The sequence below is a fragment of the Astyanax mexicanus genome, chromosome 6, assembly GCF_023375975.1.
Source record: "Astyanax mexicanus isolate ESR-SI-001 chromosome 6, AstMex3_surface, whole genome shotgun sequence".
Lineage (NCBI taxonomy): Eukaryota > Metazoa > Chordata > Actinopteri > Characiformes > Acestrorhamphidae > Astyanax > Astyanax mexicanus.
In genome coordinates, this window is record NC_064413.1 from 27232047 (window position 1) to 27253719 (window position 21673).

A 21673-nucleotide genomic window follows, 5' to 3' on the forward strand; every position below is an offset into this window, starting at 1 on the left:
TGAAGTTATAACCTGTAAACCTGCTGTGACCTTCAGCTAACCACAGCATACACTACAGAAACCTGTAGTTATTTAGTTATACAGATAGTATGTATGTGACTCTGATAAATTTCCAGAGTCAGTATAAAATCAGGATAGTCTTGCTAGTGTGGAGCTGCAGTAACATCATCTCGACAGTTTAGTGTGAGGTGGTTAGGACTGAAAGTCTTTTTTGTGTACTGCGTTCAGCCGTGTTTCATATTATCGTAAATCTTGAGACTCGGCTCACGCAAACAGTGACGTGAACAATGTCAACAGCCAATAGGAGAGCTACGGGAAGAGGCAAGGCAAGAATATTTTACGTGACTGTTTACAAACGATTTAAAAAAGAACACATCTTACCTTTTATGGTTCTTACTTTAATATGTACACTATTTTAAACACAGGTAAAACTTTAAAGTAATTATATTTAAGTTATTTTATTTTGCAATAGTTTGTCCTACTGTGCAGTGTTATGTTTAGATACAAACAAGTTTAATAAATACACATTTAGCAAGAATAAATGTTCTTTATTGCATTAATAATCTAAAACAAAGGCAAATATATAGCAGTGAAACTGTGATTCTTTGCTATACAAGGTTGTAGCAAAAAATGGGGGTAATGAAGCTTATAGGCAGAGTTGTACACAAGGTGTATTCTATTAAAAAATATTAAGAACTAACAGTGTGGCAGTAAACAGACAATAAACTGTTTATGGGGACAAAAGCTGATTTATACATTATTTGTAACTTGTAATATGTATTGTATATAAACTCCACCAGAAGCATAATGGAAAATAATCTCAGAAAGAAACTAGCTGCAGTCTTGCAATTAGTGACCCTGTAAGATCCCCAGTCTTTCTAAAATCTTAGTCAGTGACTAAAAAGTCTGTGACTTGTCTTTAGATGTGAGAGGGTGTCACACTTCTGTCTTTTAAAAGTCTTTTAGTGTCTTTCGAAGTCGTGTAGTGTATGGACAGCAGTCAGCAGGCTGTGTGTGTGGTGAACAGTGTGTGTGTGTGTTGGGAGTGCAGTGTTCACCCCGGGCCCGTGTCCTACCGTATTTAGTGGGGACGGGGTCTGGGTGGAAGGCGAAATGAGCTGCATGCCGCCTCTGCGCTCTGGGTCTGGAGCTGCAGGTCGGGGAGAGTCTGAGCAGCGCTGTCCCTGAGCCGCTGTGCGCACAGGAGGACGCGGAGCTCACAGTCCGGAGGAGAAGCCGCACTGCCGCCATCATACACACACACACACACTACACCGGAACTCCGCTCGAAACGTCAGCGGAGGAGCAGCCGCCCGCCGCTCTGATTGGCTGAAACCAGGGGGCGGCTCTTAAAGAGAACCGGCGTGTTGATACAAAGGTAGGAGTATAATTCATTGTTATGTTTTATAAAAAAGAACTGCTAATTAATTCAGTTTAAATGTATTTATATTATGGGGGTCATTTGTGACAATATTATATAAATAAATGAATAAAGAAATAATTAATAAAAACGGTAAATGAATATTTAAAATGAGATTTAATTTATTCAAATATTAATATATTTATTTAAATATGAAAACGAAGCATAAATAAGTTAATGTAATTATTTTTTCGTAAATTTATTGTTATTTTTATCAAATTAATTGTTTAACTCAAATAATACATTTAATTATTCCGTGCGCGCCGTAGCAGTATGAAATAATTAAATCTGTCAACATCACCCATCAAGCTCAGTGGGCGGGCCTAACTCCGATCGGTTCAGACTGATTGGTTAGATTGCACAGAAAGCATTGATAAGAGATTACAGATGCTCGAGAGCAGTTCTAGTACGCTTTCACCCTTTTCTGACTGCGGCCATGCCAGCCTCTTAAAGTGTTCTTTAAAATTAGTTTTAAACAAGTTCTACTACTTCTAAAACTAGCCGCCGCGCTGTTTCCCAGATCGCGCATACACTAAAATTTACAGCGTGTGGAGGAACACATTTCAAAATAAAAGCCCCCCTCAATTCTTCATATCAAGTCAACTGCTGTGGTGTGGTATTAAAAGGAATCCACCTGTTATCACAGATCAGTTTCACCTAGCCCTGATAGTAGACTTCTTGTAGGTGTTACTTACTTAATAACAGGACATTATGGTGTGTTAATTCAAAATGAAGGCCCTTTAAATTATAACACTTGTTAAAAACAATAATGATTGTTTTCAGTCCAGAGTTCAGGATTATCTAAAACAACACAAAGAAAGAATAGGTACACTCTTTCAATTGGCTAAAAAAGGAATTCTTAAATAAAGCCACAGGTTCAGCATAGAATCATAAAACTCATTGAAACACTGAAACATCCATAAAGAATGTAGCATGTGAAGATTATTTTCCATACAACAAGCCATTAACGTTTTTCTGTATGGCATTAAAAAGCTTCAATTATCAAATCTGAGACCTATGATTTTATATTATATAGAAACATGTCTAGTGTTGTCCCTAGTGAAGATGTAAACACATTATGTTTACATATTTTAACAGTTGGAGAATTGGACCCTTCAGTTGTATTGCCTGTCTATGGGATAAAAAAATCAGCATGTTTAATTTATTATAGATATTTATGTACAGTGGTGTGAAAAAGTGTTTGCCCCTTCCTGATTTTTTGCATATTTGTCACATTTAAATATTTGGATTTTTCCTCCCTTAATAATTAACACCTTCATTTAAAAATAACATTGTGTTTACCTGTGTGGTCTTTGACTAATATTTAAATTGGTTTGATGTTTCCAACCAAACCCACCTTACACACCCTCTGCCCACCTTACCCTACCATCTGCTCACAATTTAAACAAAGATATAGTAAACACATTCAGATATAATAGATGTTCAGACATGCAGTTTACTGGACTTCACTGGAGGTCTCCACATTTTAGCATCAATCTGCCTATCCCTATAAATATTGCATTTATTGTTGGGAGAAAAGGGAAAAAAAACAGTAGCCAGTGTAGAAAACCATGAACTACAAATCTGGAGTAAGCAAACTGTCTTTTTTATAGTAAAAAATATTTTCTTCATTAATTGCAAGAAAAAAGTGTGTAGCTTCACACACGTTCACTACTATAGCACATAACTACTGGGGAAAGGTATTTCACAGGCACCAAAGGACTTAATATAGCGTATAGGTACGTTTATTTGTGAGAACACAGTGTATAAACAAAGACATAGAAAATGAAGGGAAAGTGACAGGTACAAATATGATTAATGGAGCCTATACCTGATATAATTCTCACAAGATAGCAACACAAGTTTGACAGACCACAAGTTTTTTAATCAAAGAAAAGCACAGAAATGTTTCTACTAAGCATTCTTCTCCATTCAAAAAACATCAATTGGCCAATATTAAAACTAAAATTTCTCATCTCAAGAAATCAAAAGATATTTAAGCCACTGGCTGGCATGTGCTCTTTATTACTCTTCACTTCCATGTGGACTGACTGGAACTCTTGACGCACTCGGAAACGTCCAATTTTTTCCCACTATTACACATCTTTGCCAGATTCTGTAATGTGAGGTAGAAAGATAGGGTTAGATTCGAATCAGTGACAAGCGTATGGTATTAAAACATTTGATGAATTTCAAAAGCAAGCAAAGAAATTACAGTAATAAAAAATGAGAATATTTTTACACAATCTCTAATAATTACAGACAACATTCAGCAGAAGAACACTCACACTTGCAGCTCTTGCAATGCTGTTGGGAGACTGCAAAGCAGCCAACTCATTTAGAATCCTCTTTAGATCATTGTTGCAGCTTTCTGTTAGGGATAAGAAAAAATACAATAATTTATTTATTTAGCACTGCATACCACTATTCTTTCAATTATTTGTCCTGGATGACAATACAACTAATCAGAGCAAACATGAAAGCACCCTTACATTTTTCACAGAACCTGCTAGTTGATTAAAAGAAACTGTCATGGTATTTGGGGACATGTTTTGTTTTTTTAAAGGTGATTGCAGGGCATGGTTGTGCAACATATCAGTGCTAAGCATTCTCCTCTTTAATCTGCGTACCAGATATTACAAAAAACTCATACCATAGGAATAATGTTTACTTCTGACTAGTTCTATCCATGTCTGGCAATCTTTCTCTTTCATCTGTTTGTGTTTAGTACTAGACTGAAAATATATAGCAGTCACCTGGCTCAGGAGGTTTCTGAGGCTGCAGCCATAAGTATGGATGGTCAAGAAGTTCTGCAATCGAGATCCGCTCTTTAGGATTCCGAATCAGACAGCGCTATGTACAAGAAAGAGATATTTTGATTAGATTTTTTAAATGAACTAAGTTATTGCAATCATTTCAGAATTATTGCACATTAGTCACATGGAAATGAAGACAATAGAGACCTTCAGCACATCCAGCAGATCCTTCTCTGGGATGTCAGGAAAGTCAATCTCATGGGACGGATCAATAATAGCGTGTAGCTTGGTAATCTGGTTGGTGATAGTTTGGAAAGGGGTTTTCCCATAGGTCATACAGTACAGGATACAGCCAAGTGACCACACATCACCCTTTGGGCTGATCTGTAGAACACAAAAGTTTAAGAAAGAGAGAGTAAAAACAATAATACCTTTAAGACACAGGATTTCCTTAATCAGTCCAAATAGTATTCATTATTAGACCAATGAGTACTCCTATGATGCATGTAATGAGTTTATACATTTACTTTCAAATATAAAACAACAAGGACTGCACATTACAGGAGAAAAATAAAATTAGGCATTCAGTTTTTCCTTTTTAAAACATTTCTGTGACATACTGCAATATTAAAGAGTCATTAGATTACATCAAACGTCAATGATATTTAAAGTGCACTCGGTGTATCCAACCTTACAGTAAAATGAATTATTAATATATAGTCTGCCCCTTGTAGATAAGTCATGAAAAATGAAAACAGTGAGAATAACATGTTATATAACAGGTTTGTCTATATTTGCCATACATGTCATTTTACATCATTTTAATGTGATTCACATGTGCACACAATGCAATGTTGATGCTGAAATATATCGTACAGCTCTAAAAAGAACTATTTAACATACTGTTAAAAGCATAACTATATGGTACCATGGTTCAACATTTTGCACATTAATCAATAACAATATAGAATAACAATATCCTCTCACCTTTGACCTTGGCTTTCCCCCCTTTGAAGAAGTGTCTTTTATGGCCTCTGGCGGCATGTAGTTTAGAGTTCCCACCTGACAAAAAGCATTATATTTATAACTTTAATACACACACAGATAGACAGCAAATAACTGCTTCAATCAAATATTTCTGGACTAACCTGCGAGTCCTTCACAACACTCGTCATATCTGGCTGAATGTGGTTGGCTATGCCGAAGTCAATGAGTTTTAGAGAGGCATTCACAATCACAAAATTAGCTGGCTTCAAGTCACTGTGGACAATACCTAGAAAATAAATTAAAAGAAATTAAATAAAACAAGTTTATCATTTCAATTCTAGTCCTAATATTGTATAGTTGCCAATTCACACTTACCATGTTTGTGGATGGTCTGCACTGCCTCCAGCATATTCCTCCAGTAGAACTTCCTCTCCAGCGAGTTGACAGTCTTGCGGTTGCGTAGCCAAGTGTTGAGGTCCAGGCTGCCACACTCCATTAACATGTAGATGTAGCTGTCAGTGATCTCACTACAACCAGAAAAGAAACATTCAGCATACAAGGGGAAGAAACAGATGCCATCCAGAAATGTTAGGGCAGAGGACAGACACACTTACTAGTCATACAGCTTGATGATCTGATCACTGTACTGCTGAAGGTGATTTAAGTGCTCAATCTCATTCTTGTAGCTTTCAATGGTTTGGGTATCCGCCTCATCCAAATTTACATATTTCACTGCATACAATTGTTTCTTATGGTCCAGAACTTGATACACCTGAAAACGCAACAAAAATTATATTCTCCATCACCCTATTCCAAGCTTAAAAAGTGTAAAAAAGCAAGATCAATTTTAAACAATTTTAGTGAAAATCAGTCATACAATACCTTACTGGAACCTCCTCTGCCAATCATCTTCAAAATGAAGAACTGTCTCCCTTTGATTGTGATTGACTCATTGGTGAAGACATTCACAGACGCCTGAAAGCAGAAAAACGCTCATGGATAACTGATACACAGACACCAGTAAAACAAGGACCTACAGTAACATGAAACTACTATAATTGTTTTTTTTAGCATGTTTGTGACCCAATAATCTTATAATCTCAAACCGTGATAACTGTAATAATTACCATAAACATTGTTACTGTCATTCTAAGATAATTTTATGCCACTGACAATGATATCATAATCTAATAATGCAATACGAGTTTTGAACATTTAATTATTAAACAAAACAAAAATACTGCAACTTGAACATCAAATGTTTAAATAGCCTACAGCCTATATCCTTACCTGTGATGGCTGTTGTGGACAGGATATCTGATTCTGTGGAGTGCAGGGTAAGGGAGTGTGGCTGACTCGCTGAGCTGTAGATGGAATGGACACTACAGGTGGTCTCTGCTTCACTACAGGCGTAACAAAACTAATGAGGAAGAATATGAATATGATCAGGTTAAAATGTCCAAACAAAGCAAATACTGTATGTACTTTAATATGAAATGCACTGTTATGTCATTACCTGTTTGGATTAGGTTCTCTGTAGTTGGGAGTCTGACTGCTAATGGCCATATTTAACCTGGGTGGCATTGAAGCAGAGGGAGTTCTCAGCGAATGAAGAGGTCCTGGTGTGGGAATGGGCCCAACAGCGGGTTTTTGTTCCTAAGGAAGTACATCATTCATATTCACAGGATGAACATTTGGCAAAAGACTAATGGTGTTGATTGTAAACAAAAATAAAAGTTCTGCCTCAAATCTAGTATAATTCCAATAACCCGGCTAATGTAATTGCTGTAGAAGTTCTTATTTGATTTTTTTTAGCTACTTGATGCAAAATCCATTAGCTTAAATAGTGTAAACATTTTTTTCTCTACGACATTCAATTTAATTGAGCAGATTTAATAAGAACAGAAACATAATACTGCACATTTGCAGAGGTCATACCTCTGGAGATGCAAATTTATTGATTCGTGCTGGAATCTTCCATTCTGATGAACTTTCCACAGCATTAGATTTTGGCTGCCAGTTATTTGTTGAAATCCTTAGTGGTGTCTCTTCTGCCCTTCCTCCTCCATCACTGTGAGTGCTTACTGCATCTGCAGAATCACGACAAACAACTAATGTGAGGCATTAAATTAATGATGTGGCTATATGAAATAATGCTATCATGGAAAATGAATAACCTGCAATGTGCATTCTGTCCTCTGCTGGAAGCAGCTGTGCTTTTCCTGACTTCAAATTGGCCATTGCCATCTGGAGAAGTTCAGCAGGTTTTGCATTTGACGCCATGGCCTTCTGCAGAATGTAAGTACTTTTCTTAGTGTTACCTGCATGGACAAAAATTAAGCAACGTTCAGATTCATGTTACTGCTTGAACATAAGCAGGTGCCTACAACCTTAGTGATAAATAAAATGTTATGTTTGAATATGAAAACTATTTATACATTTTTACCAACCTCGCGAGAGCTCAAACTGAGCATGAGCAATATGCACAAAAGCAAAAGCTTTGCTATTGGTTCTTGCAACGATGAAATTATCCTCAGCATCATCAGGGTCTTCAATTCTACATAAAGGAAAATGGCAATAAATGTATCTACTAATATCAATGTGCCAATTTGTAAAGATACCAAGTAAATCAGTCAAACTCCATTCATTTACCCTTTCAACTCAGCATATCTGATCAGCATTCGAGCATAGCTTTCAGTTTTGCTATGACGTGCTAGGGGAAGCCTGGAAAACACTTTAGAGTAGCATTCCAGCAGCCTGCACAGAAAGGCAGCATCTGTATAAGGGTCACCCGTTTTCTCCAGGTTTGTGAGGTAAGTAAAGCAAGCTTCAGGAGAGCCTGAGTTCATAATCTGGTTCATGTTTCCAGTAGTATCTGAAAAGAGAGATATATAGTTAGAACAAAAAAAAAATTATAAAATGATCACATGATATGATGATATATATATTAGAGAGAGAGAAAGAGAGACAGAATGGGGTTAAAAATATATATATAAAAAAAAAAAAAGAAAAGTAGTACCATCGAGTCTGGTGGTATCTTTCCTTTCTGGTCTGTGTAGGAGTGTTGTGGTGGAATCCGCTTCACTAGTGTCCTCCCAGGGACGTGGCTCCGGACTGACAACAGGTGGCTACACAAAACACCCACAACTATTTAACTATATACACAACACATTTTACAGGAACAGGTATGACTATATGAGATAAGATTACATTCAGAAATGTTACTTGTTACCTTCACAAATGTTACCTTGTTTACATTTGGTCAAATAACTTGGACTAATGTTTGTATTAGATTCTGATGAGAAGCATTTACACTTGGCAGCCGAATGCATCTCCAGTTAAACAGATTGGTTAGAGTGAATGGATTCGAAAATAAACTTGATTTACAACTAGATATAATCCTGATGCTCAAGATGCAGGGGGCTACCAGGCAAACACAGGGTCTTATACTATTACTTTACTGTAAATAGTACACAACTATGTGTAGTGAGAATACCTTCAGATTTAGCAGGTTGTAAGAGTCTCCATCTCCAGAACTCTTTTTTGAAGAGGACAGTGAGAACACAGAGGATGAACTTGATGTATATGTCAACCTAAGAAATAAAACAAAAACATTTGGGAAATATAATATAAATACATGCATACTATTATGGCTACTACTATTAAAACAACAACAACAACAACAACAGTATCATTAAGCTAAGAAATATACTCACCTAGACAAGGTACTCCCCTGGCTGACAGGCTCAGATTTGTAAACAACATTCTCATTTTCAGGGATTGACAGGGGTATCATAGGAATCCTCCCAGGCTGCACAAGGAAAGCAAAGCAATTAGTATCAACTGCATGTCAAAAACTCTTTCTATGAAAAACTTTAACCCTCACTTACCATGGCAATTGTTCTTTTGTGTTGTGAGCCAGACCTCCAGACAGGGAAATGGTCGTCCTGTGGACTGGTCTTCTGATCAGCTCTATGATGGCAAATAAGATTTTTTTATTTTATTATTTTAGTTATAGAGTTCATGTATTTTATGTAAAAACAGGTATAGACTTGTCACCTACCCTAGAGAAAAACTGCTAGCAAGCTGAAAATCATCCATTGTATCTGACTTTCCAGAGCCTCCTTTAGCCACAAAGTTGCTTTTTAGTGGTTCATGAACATTTTCAACTGCCGCCACTAAAAAATAATCATAAAAATAATAATTTTAAAAAGATTAAATATTCATAAAAAATGTCATAAAAATCACCACAAGTGTAAAAATATATAGTAAAAAATGTATTACTACTATTTAGTCTAATTTTAGAACACAACCTGCTAAATTCTCTTTATCCTCCTGGGAAAGGAGGCGTCGTCTTCCCAATTTTAGATTCTGCATTGCAGCTTCAAGACTTTTGGGTGGTTTGGCACCCATTTCAAAAGCCTTCTGAAGAATCCATGCACTTTTCTTCTCATTTCCTGTTGAGTCAGACCAATAAGATAAGAGTTCTTATGTTCTGTTTTCTTTGCTTTGAAGTTTGAACCCACTCTTACACAAATATACATACATACATACATACATACATACATACATACATATATATATACACATATATATATATATATATATATATATATATATATATATATATATATATATATATATATAGAGTGGTAAGCAAAATCTGGGCACCCGTGCTTAAAATATCTGGACTAAGTGAGCAAGAAAAAAAAATCTTAATTCAGAAAAACATTCTAAATTACAGGATTCTTTTTTTTATGTATTATTTTTTCTGTGTATTCAAACTTAAAATAACAAGAAGATCCAAATCCAAAGTTTGAGACACTACTTTTTTTACTTTCTTACATGCACTGCTCCTTTTTAACATTTAACAATGTAACATTTCTATTAAGTGGTATTTACAATACACATCAAAACCTTCAGACACTGTGGATTTAGATGTTCACACATTTTATAGTCATTTTTGTCACTTTAATCGCTGTAACTTCTACACTATTTGAACTAAATATGATTGAAACAATTAATCATTCTTCTTACCTTGCAAAAGCTCAAACTGAGCATAAGCTATATGAACAAAGGCAAAATCCTTGCAGTGGGATCTTGCAATGTCAAAGCTATCCTGTGCATCACCGACATCTTGAATACTGTTCAGAGTGAAAAGATTACAGATGAAATTACAATCATTTTAGATTCCCATACGTTTTCATTTGTAAACTGTAAAATCACTCATTTCACCAAAGAAGAATGATAGAATGTGACTTACGCTTTTAGCTCTGCAAATCTGACCAGCATCTTTGCGTAGCTTAAATTCTGACTGTACTTTCCTAATGGCATGCTTGAAAACACTTTAGTGTAGAAATCAATTAATTTAGAGAGAAGACTATGATCTGAGAGTGGATTGCCTTTCTTCTCCATCTTAGTCAAAAACAAATGGCATGAGTCTGGAGAATTGGAACTGATGATCTGGTTAATGTTGTCTGTGTCATCTGCGAGAAAAGAAAGAAAACATTATTGGACAGCTAGATTTGGTTTGGTAAGTCTGTTTAAAGCAGAATTTTAGTATAAATTAATCGTTAAGTTGTAACTGCAATGCAGTAAATGTCTTCTGGCCATTAAGGCATTCTGTTTGGCTGTTTCTATTCGTTTAAAGTTGAGTACTGCAGAGCCAGAGCCTTTTTTGGTCACACAGTGTACAAATTTCTGAATAAAAGACCAAGAAAAAGCCAAAGCCAATAAACAATCTGTGATAAACTATGATACACAGCCTTTTAGACATTGACTATTTTGAATTAGATATTTGCACATATTCTTCTGACATTTATTTGTATTGATTTTTTGTGATTAAATATATTGTTACAAAAACTGTTGGTTAGGTCTGCCACGATAATTATATTATCAACTTATTGTACAGTAACTTAATAGATTTCGATAATTGTGATATTGTTATATATGTTTGTCCGCATAAATAACAGTGAACAGTATTTTAGACAGTCGTGCAATAATCAATGCTTCAATGACTGTGACTCCATACACACAGTGTAAACTGCAGAAGTTGAAAAGTCAGGTATACAGTGGTATGAAAAAGTCTGGGCACCCCTGATCAATTTAATGATATTCCTTTTTAATCATTGGTTGTTAGGACGAGCAATTTCAGTTAAATATATCATATTTAAGATGAACACAGTGATATGTAAGAAGTAAAATGGAGTTTATAAGATTTACAGAAAGTGTGCAATAATTCTTTAAACTAAATTAGGCAGGCAGGTGCATAAATTTGGGGAACCCAACAGAAAAATTCCTCCTTTTGCAGAAAGAACAGGCTTTTAACACTTCTTATAGCTTACAATGAGAGTCTGGCTTCTGGTCGAAGGTATTTGGGACCACTCTTCTTTACAAAACATCTCCAGTTCAATCAGGTTTGATGGTTTCCGGGCATGAACAGTCCCCTTTAAATCACATCACAGATTTTCAATAATACTCAGGTCTGGTGACTGAGATGATCATTCCAGAAGGGTGTACTTGTTCCTCTACATGAATGCTTTAGTAGATTGTGAGCAGTGTTTAGGGTCGTTGTCTTGTTAAAGTATCCAGCCCCGTCGCAACTTTGTCAAGGAATCTTGAACATTGTTCTCAAGAATCTGCTGATACTGACTGGAATCCATGTGAACCTCAACTTTAACAAGATTCCCAGTACCTGCACTGATCACACAGCCCCACAGCATGGGGTAGTAGGTGTTTGTCTTGGAATGCTGTGTTCTTTTTTCTCCATGCATACCGCCCTCCAAATAACTAAATTTTAGTTTCATCTGTCCACAGCACCTTATCCTAAAATTAAGCTGGCTTGTCCAAATGTGCTTTAGCATACCTCAAGCGACTCTGTTTGTGGCGTGTGCGCAGAAAAGGTTACTTCTGCATTACTCTCCCATATAGCCTCTTCTTGTGTAAAGTGTGCTGAAGCAAGATGATGTAGGTCTTTAAAGCTGGTCTGTAGGTTGACTATGACTTTTCTCTCCAACATATTCACCTCTGCTTATCTAAGGTTTTTCTTGAGATGTTCCTCACAGTGGAATCTGACAGCTGAAATCTCTGAGATTTTTTGTATCCTTCCTCTAAATTCCCTCAACCATGATGTTGAACAATCTTTAATTTTAGGTCATTTGAGAGTTTTGAGGCTTCCATGTTGCCTCTCTTCAGAGAAGATGCAAAGAGGAGAAAACTATTGCAGCCCTTTCTCATAATTGGATTCACCTGTGGATGTAGGTCAAGGGACAGTGAGCTTACCAAACAAATGTTGTGTTCCAATAATTAGTGCAAAAAGTATTCAAATCAATAAAACTGCAAGGGTGCCCAAATGTATGCACCTGCCTAATTTTGTTTAAAAGTTTATTGCACACTTTCAGTAAATCGAATAAACTTCATTTCACTTCTTAAATATCACTGTGTTCATCTGCTATATTATATATTTAACTGAAATTGATGATCCAAACAACCAAGGATTTATATAGGAAAATCATTAACATTTTTCATAGCACTGTATATTTCCCAAACTTTGATCAATTAAAATGTTGTTGTTCTAAAAAGGGTAGACTTGCTTTGTTACGCTTTTATATTATCATCATTATGTTAGTGCCATTTATTGGTCCTGAAATGACAATACCATTCTTTATTGCAATCATTCCTTTGACGATATTTTGTCCACTTAAAAAAAAAAATACTGTGATAGACTTACTGTCGATTGAGTTATCAAGCTTAAGTTTCATATTTGTGTTTTATGGCACAACATTTTAATTTGCTATGGCTAAGACTGGACAACAGGGTGACATTCAGGTGTGCAGGTCAGGTAAAGGGTATTAGAACAGTATCCATGCTAATAGGAATCAGAGATGTTGAGCATGAGAAAATAATCACTGACTTAACAAAAATTAGTCGACTACCAAAATAATGAACAGTAAGAACTATGAAACAGTTCCTCAATATAATCACCATCATTGTAGTATCTCTTAATCTTCTCCAGTTTCTGAAACAGCATGGCCAGCTGGTGCTGCCGGTCAGTGCTCTCCTCCTCATCCATATCTACAGCTTTGGAAAAAAACAAGAGACCACTTAAAATGAGGAAGAGGAAGATAAATAATAACAAGTCAACAAACAAAGGTGAACTGCTTCAATTTGTGCACCAGGAGTGGCATCACGTTATCCAAAAGCAGTGTGTAAGACTGGTGGAGGAGAACATGCCAAGATGCATGAAAACTGTGATTAAAATCCAGTGTTATTCCACCAAATATTGGTTTCTGAACTCTTAAAACTTTATGAATATGAACTTGTTGTCTTTTAATTATTAAAAGTCTGAAAGCTCTGCATCCTTTTTTGTTATTTCAGCCATTTCTCATTTACTGCAAAAAGAGCTAAATGCTCTGAATGACAATATTTTTTTATTTGGAATTTGGGATAAATGTCCATAGCTTATAGAACAAAACAACAATGGTTATTTTACTCAAACATTTACCTATAAATAGCCAAATCAGAGTTGTACATACCTACAAACAATCAATCAGTCAATAAAACATGAACAAGACTGTCATTCTTTTCACATCAAAACTAATCAAGTGGTCACACCATAGCTGGCATTCTGCTGTATGTTTAGCTGACTTGATTAGAACTATAAATAGAAGAGAATGTTTAGTTTTTGTGTTGTTCTATAACTTTAGTGCAGTGAACCAGCTATCACTAGCTAGATTAGGTTAGAAAACAAGTTAACTAGCTAGGTTAATATGCTAATAGATGCTAACAGGTCCAGACAGTAAAAATCCAACCCAGGGTTTTGTACCAACTGCCTGGGCGGCTCTGCTGCAGATTTTCACTTTCTGGACCTGGGTTATCCACCTCTATCATTAAGCTAGCTCGCCTAACTAACTTATATATCATATAATTAACTACAAGACACGAGTCTCGTATGGCATATCAAACACACACAGACACACAGCAGAAACCACGAACAGAGCTGGGCTCATAATGCAGTCACTCAACACCGAGCAAGCATTAGCATTAGCTTTAGCTTTAGCTTCTAACAGATAAAATAACAACAACGCACTCCTGGGCATAAACTCTCCTTCCCCGGCGCTTTAAACGACCTCTTACCGTCCCAAAACAGCGGTGCTCCTCGGATAACTGTGTATTCTCAGTGTTAAACAGTTATTAATACAGTATATTCCGTACAGGACACGACCACAGGGCTGATATCTGTTTTCTCCCCCACAACTTTCAAAAATCTCCACCGAGCAGCGGCGGCGCCTGCCATTGGTCCGTTCAGAGCTGACCCCGCCCCCTCTCAGCTTTTCCGCTAAACAGACGACCTCTAGTGGAGTCGATGAGATCAGAGAACTTGTCGGACCACCAGGGCGCGCTCCAGAGTCCAAAATGAACGGGGCTCACAAGGTCATTTGAGCAAAATCATAATTTAGAAATAAACATGAATATACTTTATACCATAGCTGGGCGATATGGTAAAAAAGGAAATCTTAATATCATTTAAATATATTAGCGATTATCGATTACGATTTTTAGTTATTATAAAACAAGTTACATTTTTAATTTGTAAAATAGCACAATTTAAAGTGATGTGCAATTGTTTTTTTTCCAATATGTATTGTTTCCTTTACATTTCATTTTATTTATTTTTTTCATTTACAAATTGTAAGCAACCCCTCCAGCCTTACATGAAGCTTTTATGTTAAACACGCTGCAAACATAACCTTCCTGTATTTCAGTTAAGAAATAGTGTAAAATATGTACTAACACATAAAATAGTTATTTACAGATTTCTGACAGAAGCAAATTTCTTTTTATTGATATTCTTTCTTGCAGCTTCTATATATAAAGATATTGGTTTATGTACAATCTCAATAATTCTATTTTGAAAATTACATTAAAACAGTAAATTATAAACACAGATATTAAAGGTTTCAGCACCACATAGAGCATTGTAAACATGCAGCATCAACTCAACCACTCAGCTCTCAGTTTGTTGTTTTAGCAAAATAAATTATAATATTTTTTTAAATTAAATGGATATCCTGGACAAGTAGTTATTCAGTACTGTTAATTACTGCTCCATTCACCTTCAGGTATTGAGGACTCACTCGCGGGTTCCCTCTAGTGGTTTTCAGTCATATTCTGATATAACGGGAGAGATAAGAAGTAAGCAGGCTCTCCTTAAACCGCTCTTTAGGCCCAGTCTTACTATTAAACCTTTTGGCCCTAGTGTTAGAGCTACTTGGGCTTCAAACATAGATTTTTCAGAATCACACTCAAAACAGAGAGCTGAGAATCACTGGCAAGATGGCAGCAAAAAAAAAAAAAAAATCCCAGAAATGTAAGTATTTTCCTTGTTAAAGATTATGATAACCAATATTATCTTGATATTTTTGCTTTATATATATATATATATATATATATATATATATATATATATATATATATATATATATATATATATATATATATATATATATATATATATATATAAATGACTGAAAAAAACAATAGATGTAGTCCAGATTCAAAAACTAAAATATTCATCATTTTTTGCAAGTGTTGCAAGTAGTTTATTTTAAAATGTACGTCTGAAGTGCTGAAAGTAAAAGTACAGTACTGTGTTGTGTAGATATTACAGAAAGCAGTGGAAAGTTTGCAGAGCTAAAGGCAGAACGAGGTCCAGTTATAAGATCAGCTTGATCCCTTGATTCACTCAATAATGAGGAGCTTCATCAAACCCAGTAACAATGCAGAACATCTACCACTCTGGCTCCAGTGATAATGTGGGTAAATTACAATGAGTAATACTGCAGCAAATGTATCAGAGTAAGAGTATTACACTTATGGAAAATACGTAGTTAAAAAAAAGGAAGTAGGAGAAAAAAATAATACTCCTGTAGATACATTTTAATACTTAAGTACAGTACTAAAGTAGTTCTACTAAACATTTTATTCAAAAACAGTTTATTCCATTCTGGACACTGCATAACATGTAATCCACTGGGGTGCTTCAGGACACTCTCAGGACACAAAATTTTGTAACAACAACCTTTTCTCTTAAAGGAGCAGAGGGGCACCTGTATGGGAAGTCATTAAGATGTATTTTGAAAATGGCTTGATTTAGGGTGCTGAGTACACAATCATTTTTTCTAAGAAGTGGGCACTTTGTCTCTTTCTACAAAAAGTAGTATATGTCTCATATTGTGACCTATAATGTGAAACTGTACCTTAGTGAAAAAGACAAATAATTATAATTCCAATATTATTACAACACTTGGCATTGAAAATAATCATCAATATATTGAGCTGTCTATTTAATAAACTTCTTCAAAAATTGTGATTAAATTAGCACATTTTTATAAGCTCTTCTATTTAACCTTCAGTAGTTTTACAAAATGTTTCACCCTTTTTGAAAGAGCCTAGTAAAAAAAAACACATTCATCCTAACATCTTGTATTTGTCTTCACATAAATCAACAGAATAAGAAATGCGGGACAAGCATGCAAAAAAACTACAACAGTTTCAGACAATTCTTTTTTTAATGTGGATATACAGACACAATCCTTCTGGGATAACAGCTCTACAAACAATATCCTGTTTTGACAAAAGCAGAGCTTAGGTAATAAATAATACCAGAAAAGATTTCTTAAACAAAAGGTATGTGGTCCACAAAAAGATGGAAGTAAACAAACCAACAGGATAACCTTTTAGAAGCAAGATATTTAAAACAAAGGCAAATATATTTAAACATCTACATCTACATCTGCTACATTTGAGGAGCAAAATGAATAATGATGTGTGCACTTATTGGAGAAATGTATTGAACCGTGTGAGTATACAGTAGCATTGGAATGATAATATTGATCATGGTAAAAATTGCTAACGTGACATTTTATAAATGATCACCATTTATAAATGATGACTTTGCCACATCTCAATGCCATGTATGGTCTCCTTAAGTGAGTAAATTAATGAAATTGTCTACAAGAAGGGGTCCTAACATGCCAGTTTGGCACATGTTTGGTTGCTGCCATTTTCTTAATCATTTTAATGTTAATTTTGAATCTTGTAATAAAGTGTTCACACTGAAATGCAGCTGTAGTCTGTAAGATGAAACTGTCAAACGAGACACTTCATTATGGAGTTTGCATCAGAATAGTGTTTAATAGCAACAATTCTGCAGACAATATTCCTGCTTAAGCTTAGCAATAAGGCAATATACATATACCTACACAACACAGGAGTTTGTTATTACAACTGCTTTATTACTCAGGATTCAGCATAAGTACTACTACAGGATTGAATAGTTAGTAAACATGAGTAAAGCTCACGCTTCTATTTAACTATGAGAACATGTATAACTGTAAGAGGTGCAAGTCAACAGTAAGCAAAATAAGAAGCATACATACAAGAAAAAAGGCATGAAGTTATAAATATTAAAGAACTAATCAGTTATTCAATTGGCTGGCCTTGTTTGGGGGCCTCCAGTTTCCGTAGGGTTTCATCCCACTGGGTAAACTGCTTTGATAAAAGAAACATCTGGGCAAGTGTTAAGGAACAATACTTGTATGTGTCTTTATATCTGCAGCTGCTTTAGTGCTACACTTCAAATTCCTGAAATCACACGAGTAACATGTGAGCAGTGATAAAACATATTTCCCCACTTCTACAACATTAACAGAGAGACCATTGTGCAAAGAAGGATACCATCTTGTTGTATTCTTCAATCAGCCTCCTCACTTCTGCTGATAACTCTTCACTTTGGCCCTGTGAAGTTTAAGAAGAAAATATATTACAAGAGATCATGTAAAATGCCCGTTATATATATATATATATATATATATATATATATATATATATATATATATATATATATATATATATATTGTAGAGCTGGTTAGGGACATACTTTAAAAATTCAACAATGTGTTTTTATATTACAGTCAGAATATTAAAGTTATGTCTTACATTCTGCTTGATGTGAATTTGAGACAGGCGCTGCACCTTGGTAGTGAGCTCTGGAACAGCTGTGTTAATCAAGCAGAAGGAAGAAAAAAAAATATTACATTATTTTAAATATATATAAAAATATGAACATTTTGACATCAAGCCAATTTTGCCTTTTTAATATCCACCCAAGTTTATACCATGTAAACAAGCTATCATTATGTAACAGTCTACAGATGTGTACACCAGCTGGTCGACTGCACCTAAAATTACTAAAACCCATCATCTTACCTTTAATGTGATTACTGTCCAGCAGAGGTTGCAGGTTATTCACCTGTTCCAGCAGGGCAGCCTGGGAGCACAGGAAGTCTTCCTCTGTGAAAGGTTAAGAAGGAGGTGTAATATGTAAGGAAGTGTAATGCATAGCACTGAGCTCAGACCGATACTTGTGTTTACCCTAAAATATTCTAAAGATTACATTAAATAATCTGCAGTGTCCCCCTTATGTACTGATGCGATCCAAAGTGAATTAATGTACTTTAATCAATAGGTTTCAAATTTCAACAAACAGCAAGTAATTAAGAATCACTTAAAATCACAACACACTGACCAGACAGAAAATAAGAATTTAAGACTTTACGAAGAACATATTTGCTAGTGAAACACAACTACAACTAAGAAAATAGAAAGTGCTGCCATGCAGCACAATCTAATTTTCCCACATAATGTTAAAAACATTTGCCAAAACAAACGCAGACTGTAAACTAGTAAAATCAGAAAAACATTAACGAAAATCTTCTGACTGCTTTATTCCATAAGACCATTAGCAGATAATCTGGGTCTTGTTTAACTGTACAGTAAGGCAAGAATCAAACAGACTACCAAGCCAAACAATATGGCAACCTAAAGAGATCACATCTGTGAGTAGTGGGCTGTTCAGGGCCTGTTCTGTAATTGTAATTCTTCCACAGAAGAGAGCGAGAAATCACTGACCTGCTAATATAAACTCCAGTTTCATGGCATCGGGCACAGCAATGTGGGCTGTAAATTGTGGATCCAGATACTTCAGCAGATCTTCAACTGGTGAAGCAATAAATGGAAACAGGCAGATTAAAGATGGTGCAAAAAATCACAAGGACAAGGTGTAACAAAAAACATTGATCAATCCTCACTTTTTTTGTGAAGAATTTTGACTCGTTCCCTCTTGTTGGCTGTGTTAGCGAGGGCAGTGTTTATCCTCGCCAGAGATTCAGCACACTGAAAAATAGGTAATGCATTTGTACTTATTCAGGAATAATATTGACAGTAGCTACAGTATAATGTCACATCTGACATTAAATGCAGCTTGTGTTATCTAGGGTAATTTAACATTGGTAGATAGCTAACGTCAATATATGCATAGAATATCATGTACTTACCCAACTAACTTAGGGGACTAAGCATTTCCACCTGATGTTACACAAACATACAAATGCATCCCAAAAAATTGAATATCATTGAAAAGTTGCTTTATTTCATTAAATCAGTTCAAAATCTAAAACACGTAATATTATATAGATGTATTACACCTTGAGTGATCTACTGTAAGCATTTATTTCTTTTATTATTGATGATTTTGGCATACAGCCAATGAAAACCCAAAAATCAGTATCTCAAAAACTTATAATATTATATAACACCAATTGGTGCTTTTGGCAGTGTGGGCAGTGTGGCAAGTCCTGATGGGAAATGAAATCCGCATCTTTATAAAAGTTGTCAGCAGAGGGAAACAATAAGTGCTGTAAGATTTTCCAGGAAAACACTGCACTGACTTTAGACTTGATATAACACAGTGGACTAACACCAGCAGATGTCATGTCTCTCCAAACCATCACTGATCATCAGTAAATTTAAAATAGAGTTTCCATAATCATTGATGGTGTGCAGTGCTGTGTTTTTCCTGGAAAGTTTTGCAGCACTTCATGCTTCCCTCACTGACAACTTTTATGGAGATTTGGATTTCATTTTCAAGCAGGACTTGGCACACTGCCCACACGGCCAAAGTTGGTCTTATATAATATTTTGACTTTCAGAGACACTGTTTTCATTGACTGAAACTATAATAATCAACAATAAAATAAATAAATGCTTAAAATAGATAAACCTGTGTGTAATACATCTATATAATATGAGCTTCACATTATGAACTGAATTACTGAAATAAAGCAACTTGTCAATGATATTCTATTTTTTTGAGATGCACTAGTACAGCTACCACACCCACAGCAGGGCCAGTCCATCAAGCTCCAGAGCAGCTTGTCATCCAGAATAAAAACATAACATACCCAATGCGGAAGGCTAGGCTAGCTTGTTAGCTAACTAACGTTAGCTCTTGACATAGGGTCTGTTTTTCTGCATGACCAGCTGGTCTTGGGCTGTACCTTTTAGCGGGTTTTGCTAACTAGATAGCATCAGGATCAGCAGGGCGTTAGCCAGAAAAATAAATATTTTATATATTTTATTCTGTTTCCACCAAAAGCTAAAACACATAAATTTTTAGTTTAATACACTAAATACAGCAGGATAATATATATGTAGTAAGACTAAGCTAATTCACTATATCTGTAAACTGCTCTTTAAATCGCTTTTCTCACTGATATAGTCCTGCACTGCAGCTACACTTAGCTAAATCCGGATAGCAGCTAGCTTAGCTAGCGGCTGCTAACACCATAAAAGCGAGCGGTTATCTAGCTAACTACGTGTTTAGAGTTTCACCGTGTGGTCCAGCGATACCTTCACTGGTCTGCTGTTCCTCCCTCGTTCACTGTAAACGCGTTTCTCCAGCGCTTGAAGTCTGGCATCCAAATCCTGAAGACCTCCGCCCTCCATCTTTCTTTCTGCAGCTTCTCCTAAACGGAAATGACGTTTATTTTCTTCATCTGTTTCCTCTGGTTATGACTGCAGAGCAGCCTCCCTCTGCCCTCTCCCTCAGCATGAGCTTTCCTGCCCCAATATTAATAATAACTATTTACATTGCTCCATTTTCTTAATTTACTCCAACCTTTATTTAATCTCAGAGCACATTGTATCTACATTTTCAGTGTAGTCCAGCCATTACATACAATATCACAGGTGTCAGTGTAATGAAGTACAAATACTTTACCTTACTTAAGTAGAATTTTTGGGTATTAACATTTATACTGGAGTAATTATTGTATCAGACTAATTTTTACTTCTACTTCTTACATTTTCACACAATTATCTGTACTTTCTACTCCTTACATTTTAGAAAATAGCCTTGTTACACCTATTTAATTTCAGTGTGTTTTCATTTAAGCTTCTTTTCATTCCAGCCTATCCAGAAAAAATCTCTTCATCCAGATAAAGTGAATTTGATTGTGTTTGGGTAAGAAGTTTAAACATATACCATACTGAAACCATTACATTGGTTTATACGCAATCCATCGCACCAGCACGTCAGGGCACACTCCAGCAAGGACATAGCAGACGTATGTCAGTTTTCCAGACAGGAATTAAGCCTAGTCCTAAACAA

General features: G+C 35.6%; 3 protein-coding genes across 5 annotated transcripts in view; all 3 read right to left on the reverse strand.

The window, feature by feature from the left end:
* The window catches only part of bckdhb (branched chain keto acid dehydrogenase E1 subunit beta), a 59328-nt gene extending 58050 nt beyond the window's left edge, over positions 1-1278 (reverse strand). The window contains exon 1 of the mRNA XM_007257266.4: positions 1077-1278. Coding sequence (XP_007257328.3) covers positions 1077-1254 — 178 coding nt within the window. The 5' untranslated portion in view covers positions 1255-1278. The remainder of the gene's footprint in view (positions 1-1076) is intronic.
* A 1871-nt stretch (positions 1279-3149) lies between these two features.
* ttk (ttk protein kinase) lies at positions 3150-14454 on the reverse strand. 2 transcript variants are annotated; one of them, XM_049480605.1, is made up of 25 exons: positions 14299-14454; positions 13147-13242; positions 10427-10649; positions 10201-10307; positions 9477-9620; positions 9227-9341; positions 9054-9135; positions 8880-8974; positions 8660-8756; positions 8183-8291; positions 7816-8038; positions 7614-7720; positions 7341-7484; positions 7102-7253; positions 6680-6819; positions 6454-6583; positions 6046-6138; positions 5778-5935; positions 5539-5690; positions 5325-5449; positions 5172-5238; positions 4384-4562; positions 4177-4273; positions 3709-3791; positions 3150-3536 (listed from the first exon to the last, which is right to left on the reverse strand). In XM_049480605.1, exons 2-25 carry the CDS (start codon positions 13232-13234, stop codon positions 3453-3455), a joined length of 2994 nt encoding a protein of 997 aa, XP_049336562.1. In that variant the 5' UTR covers positions 13235-13242; positions 14299-14454; the 3' UTR covers positions 3150-3452. The 2 variants fall into 2 exon arrangements, with proteins under 2 accessions (XP_049336562.1, XP_007257327.3); XM_007257265.4 differs by having other exon boundaries at positions 4384-4560; positions 5164-5238.
* A 2260-nt stretch (positions 14455-16714) lies between these two features.
* Positions 16715-21059, reverse strand: dctn3 (dynactin 3 (p22)). 2 transcript variants are annotated; one of them, XM_015607873.3, is made up of 7 exons: positions 20914-21059; positions 19314-19398; positions 19135-19221; positions 18433-18516; positions 18163-18221; positions 17902-17961; positions 16715-17733 (listed from the first exon to the last, which is right to left on the reverse strand). In XM_015607873.3, exons 1-7 carry the CDS (start codon positions 21007-21009, stop codon positions 17647-17649), a joined length of 558 nt encoding a protein of 185 aa, XP_015463359.2. In that variant the 5' UTR covers positions 21010-21059; the 3' UTR covers positions 16715-17646. The 2 variants fall into 2 exon arrangements, with proteins under 2 accessions (XP_015463359.2, XP_007257325.2); XM_007257263.4 differs by having other exon boundaries at positions 20896-21056.
* Between the last annotated feature and the right edge of the window lie 614 nt (positions 21060-21673).